The sequence below is a fragment of the Alligator sinensis genome, unplaced genomic scaffold (assembly GCF_000455745.1).
Source record: "Alligator sinensis unplaced genomic scaffold, ASM45574v1 scaffold811_1, whole genome shotgun sequence".
Lineage (NCBI taxonomy): Eukaryota > Metazoa > Chordata > Crocodylia > Alligatoridae > Alligator > Alligator sinensis.
This window is the reverse complement of record NW_005842579.1, coordinates 1,031,572-1,037,037: the sequence shown is the minus strand read 5'-3', so window position 1 is coordinate 1,037,037 and position 5,466 is coordinate 1,031,572. Positions and strand designations below refer to the sequence as shown.

Genomic DNA, 5,466 nt, shown 5'->3' with positions numbered 1-5,466 from the left:
CTTTAGCCACTAGGCCACATGTCCTCACAGAGGCAGAAACAGGACCTAGAAGTTCTGTGTGGCCCCCACCGCCCCACACCACAGATGGACCCCAGGAGTCCTGACCCAAGGATGATGCATGGATGGGCTCCCACGCTCCCATAGGTGACTGGTTTCTGGTTTGTCACGCTCTCGTCCCGGGGCAGCGACCCTGCGAGGAAGCTTCGAGGGGACCATAGGGTCCTAAGCATTTAGGTCTTGAGGATTTGGGAGAGGCTTAGATGGAGTTGGGCACAGAGCAGTACTGGGGGGCAGCACTGAGACCCAGATTGTGGCCTGAAAAGGCCGTGTGCCAGGTGCTGTACAAACCCAGAGCAGAAAGACTGATCTCCCCTGCCCCCCAGCCCTGTATCTGCTTAGCCAGGGCATCCCCTGGGGTCCTCTGTGGCCAGCCCTGCCTAGCCAGCAGGGCTGTATTAGAGGGTGAGCAGGCAAAGGCATCTTACCTGCCCCCCCCTCACCGCCAAGCCAGCCTGTCTGTCCCCTGGGCATGGAAGTCTGCCCCATATGGAGACCCCCGGTGCCTCCCCTCTCCCGGCTGGGCTGCAGTTGGACTCAGGAGCCTTGCCATGGAGCTGGCTTGTGCTAGGGGCTGTACCCAGGACGTGGTTCCATGCGTGTGCATGTGCGTGCATGCATGCACGTGTGTCCCAGCTGCAACTACATCCAGGCTTGCAGTGCTGAACCTGGCACAGCTGCATATAGAGATGGGGCCAAGCATGGCCCGCAGGGAGTGGTGCCGGTGGCAGGGGGCTGGTCCCCGGGTTTCAAAAGCCCTACCAAGGTGGAGGAGCAGAGAGAGGGAGCAGGGCCCCAGCCCCAGGGTGGGGGGCAGAGGTTGAGAGGCGGGGAGAGGGGGGATGGGAGAGAGAAGAGAAGGAAGAGCAATGATGGGGACAGACTGACAGATGTGCAGGAGCGGAGGAAAGGAAGGAAAGAGCACACGGATGAACAGACAAGTGCAAGGGAAAAGAAAGGGCAAGCAAATCCCTAGCTCCACCATGCCCCATGACAGCTCCCCAGACCCATCACTTCTGTCCCCAGAGCTGGTGTTACCTCTCCAGGGTGCAGAATCAGCTCCGACATGGGGGCATCCTCGCCGGCAGGCGGCTCAGCCCCATGGCTTCACACACGGCCGGCCAAGACGGGGCCACAGGAAGGGCTAAGGTCCACATTGTTCGGTGCTGGGCCAGAGCCACTGAGGCAGGGGATGGAGCCGGGCTGGGTCAGAGGAAGGGCGGCAGAGGGGGACACGGTGTGATCCTCCTCTAGGAGCCCTGGGCACATAGAACCCATCTGTCTGTCCCCTCACCTGCCGTCCATGCATCTCACTCATCTGGCTGGCTGTTCATGGATCTATCTATCTATTGCAATACACACCACTTCATCTAGCTGCGTGTCTGTCTGTCCACCTATCCCACCTATCTATCTATCTATCTATCTATCCCCAAGCACACCATGTTGTCTATCTATCCATTCACACATCCCATTTTATCTATCTACCTACCTACCTACCCATCCATCCATCCCCATATACACCACTTTGCCTGCCTGCCTGTCTACCATCCCCCTGTACCACTCCATCCATCCATCCCTGTACACACCACTTTTCTATCTATCCATCCATCCATATCACTGTCTGTCCATCCATCCATCTCCATACATACCACTCTTATCTATCTATCAATCTATCTGCTTGCCTGCCTTCTTTCCATGTATCTATCCATCCATCTCACTCTATCCATCTATCTATCCATCCCTATACACATCACTTTGTCTGTCTGTCTATCTGTACACATCTCAGTCTATCTAACCCTCCACCCCATACACTCTATCAGTCCATCCATCTGCCTCACACTGCTCTCTCTCTCTCTCTCACTCCTGCTCCATCCCCACACACATTACTCGATCTCCCCATCCGTCCACCCGCCTCAGCTGGGATTCGAGTGTCTGGCTGCAGGGATGTCCATTGGGCACATGCTCCTTACTTCTGATGGGGTGCTGGCTCTGTCCCCCATTGTCCCCCCACCTTCAAACCAGTGGCAGGTTGGCTTTGCCTTCCCAGGGCTGCAGGGGGAGTGGGGGTCCCAGACCTACAGCACCTCCACGGGGATCCTCATGGAGATGGGGCTGGGGGGGAGACTGGGGCTGATTTCTGCCATCTGCAAGGGGGCAGGGCCCCTGGGCCTAGCTCCACCTCATCGCCTTGGGGATTGCAAGGGGTCTGAGCCCCCGCTGCTTTGGGGACAACACCCAGAGCCAGCCCAGCTCTCCTGAGACCCACAGCAGCCGTGCACAATGGATCCTACCAGCCAACATCGCAGTGCCCCCCAGGCTGCATTGCTCATGCATGGGGGATGTCCCCAGGCCAGAAGGATTGGGGCACTCCCCAGCCAGAAACCCCCTTGCAAAAAGCCGACTCCAAGGGGTGCCCCCCCATCCTGTTCCCGCCTGCACCCCACCCCTGGGCTGCAGGTGGAGATCCACCTTTCCCTCCTGGTGCTTGGAAACCCACCAGCTTCCGCCGGGATCCCTGCGATCTAGGTGAGGAAAATCCCTTTGTAGGCACATCTCTTCTGGGGACCCTCCTTGCGTCGCCATAGTTACCGCTTCCGAGCAGGCAACTGCAGCTGGTGGAAGACGTGCACACACATGCACATACACACACGCACACGCGTACAGCAGCCAGGCTTCTGTTAGTGTCTGGATGCTGAGGTCAGGCGGGCAAGGCTGGAGGCTGGTCCCAGGGGGGGCACGATCTGGCTGGAGAGGAACAGATGAATCCCTGGGATCGAATGCAGGCTCGCACAGGCTGCGTGTACCAAGGCGGCTGTCCCCCCTTCCCCTTGAGGCCCTGGCTCTCTGATGTGGCCCAAATACCAGCCCCTCCCCACCCGGATCATGCTGAGGTGGCGGCTGCTGGAAGCCGACTGTCCTCAGTAAATTCAGGCCTGGCTCTCACTGGTTTCCCAGCAAAGGCATCGCTCACCTCTGGAGCCTGGGCTGAGCTGGTTACTGTGTGGGTGTGCATGTGTGTGCATGTGTAGATGTGTCTGTGTGTAAGTATGCGTGTGTATGTATACAGGTAGAGGTGTGTGTGTAACTGTGTAAAGGTATGTGTGTGCATGTGTATATAGTTGTATGTGTGTAGGTATATGCGTAAGCATGTGTGTGTGTAAAGCCATGTAAGAAAGTATATGTGTATGTGTACAAGTATGCACGTGTGTGTATGTGTGTATGTACATACATGTTGTTCTAGCTGCCTGCGGAGGGTTTGGGATTGAGCGTATGGTCGGGGGTAGAAATGTAAGAAAGATTTATTGACTTAACAAAAACACAACTGCGCGCAGTAATGAAACACAATGACAGACAAAAGCAATTCGTGTTGGCAACTTATTGGCAGTCCCCTCTGATGCCTGATACACAGCAAGCTTCTCTTTCCACAAAGTTCAACGAAGGCAGGCGTCCCTGAACAGCGCTGTCCGAAGGGTACCGGGAAGGACCCTGGAATGCAGTCCTTGAGGCTCCTCGAGGTCCATGGGTCCACTGATTTAGGCAACAGCTAACTAATCCTTCTTACAGAGCTATATTTTCCATCTGAATGGTTTCCAGATATTTTAGCTAATTTAAAGCTTTGAATGGTTTTGATAGCATACAACTACTTAGATTCTTTTTACTTTAACTGTTTTTAGACTGACCAATAGCAGTAGAAGCCTTGTATTTTTTTGATAAGGTAATTTTAACTATGCCACAGGGCTTTACTACTTTAAGGTTTTGTTAAATTTACTAGGCCTTACTTTATACAAGGCCTTACTACATTTTAGACTTTAATTAGGCTTTTAGCAACAACATATAGCTTAATATTTAAACAAATACGAAAAAACCCCACTGAGTCTGATCTTTATAGAGCCTTCAGCAAGCACCTTTATTACACAGGCATAATTTCAGCTGTTACACTCCACCTTTTGCTTGCAGAAGCACTATGATAGTTACAGTTGAGATGCTAAAGCCACATGCGCTACATCAGAGAAATTGGGAGGGATTTATAAATGTAATTTGCATAGCATGAACAGATTTACGACAACAACGGTTAAAACACTATTTAGCTGTTGCCACTAGGGCAATGCAGAATACTACGATACTCAAGATGGTTAGCTACGTAGTTGAGGTGGCACTTGGTGACACACGAATAGTGTAAATTACATCCCATTTACAAGGCTCGGCCACGTTGACAGCCAGACTGATGATTTGCCCACCCTCTTGAGCAAGGAGAGACAACTGAGTGCCTTGTCGAGCCTTTGCCTTAAGGCTTTGCAGCTTATTTTTTACCTTATTTTAGTTTTTTTAACTGTGGCATGTCTATATCTGATACCCATGAAGTGGGTATCAAAATTGAGAGGTATAGTCTTAGAGGAAATTTCTGGCCGTTTGTCTATATCTGATACCCATGAAGTGGGTATCAAAATTGAGAGGTATAGTCTTAGAGGAAATTTCTGGCCGTTTTAAGGCAATAGTACGGTTACTTAATTGCAGTGGAGCAACGGCTTCACTTTTAGCTCTAAAGCAACACGAATTGCATAAAGTCCAGGTGGTACCATCTTCATGCAGCTAACAACCTGGTCCTTTCCAACAAACACATTGCTCTATTGTTACGTGTGACACATTAGGTAGCTTGTATGTGCAGGTCATGTTAGGTGGGCTGAGAGGCTAGCCTCTCCATAGGGTTCCTAATCCAATTAAGGTGCTACTAATTTGAACTAAGGGGGACTGTGCTACATACTGAGGGCCATCGGGGGTAATTATTTCCCATATGGGGCGATGCAGATTCCAGTTTTAAAGGCATTTTCCACCTAGCCCCGTGTTTAGCAAAGAAGCAGTGGTCCAGTTTCTATCTTTTACCCCCTGCACCAGGAATGAATTGTTTTTTTTATTACATATATTTAAATAAATTTATTTATTAATTCAGGTACTTTGGTAGGGGTATCTTTCTTTAAATGTTGCAGGCATACTATGATTTTCTAAGCCAGGGGGCCATTTTTTATTTTCAACATTGTTTATTACCTGGGAAAAATACATATTCAGTGATAACTGAACTTGCGCACCAGCAGTACTTTAAGTTTGATTTTGTCTGCTTTAAAAGCAGTTTCCATTATGACCTGGGCAAGACGGGCTGTCTCTAATTCTACATCATTTAGCAATTTGATAGTGTGCTCTAACGTTTTTCTTTTCAGCATGCCTCCCCTAGTGAGCAGCCCTACCGCCTGTCGGAGATTGGCTGCTCCTTCAGTGTTTTTCTGGGATTTGTTCAAGTTTCACACATTCATAGCTGAGTTAAGTCCATCTCAAAGATAACTTGTGGGACTTAAGTGCACTTATGGAACAGAAAATGACTGGCCATTTCCATCTAAGCAACCCTTCAGCTACTCA

General features: G+C 50.7%; 1 protein-coding gene across 1 annotated transcript in view; it reads right to left on the bottom strand.

Moving 5' to 3' along the window:
* Positions 1-5,466, bottom strand: part of LOC102370910 (lamin-A-like) — a 45,727-nt gene that overhangs the window by 2,492 nt on the left and 37,769 nt on the right. Inside the window, exon 15 of the mRNA XM_025214373.1 lies at positions 106-190. Within this exon, the coding sequence (XP_025070158.1) occupies positions 106-190 (85 nt within the window). The remainder of the gene's footprint in view (positions 1-105; positions 191-5,466) is intronic.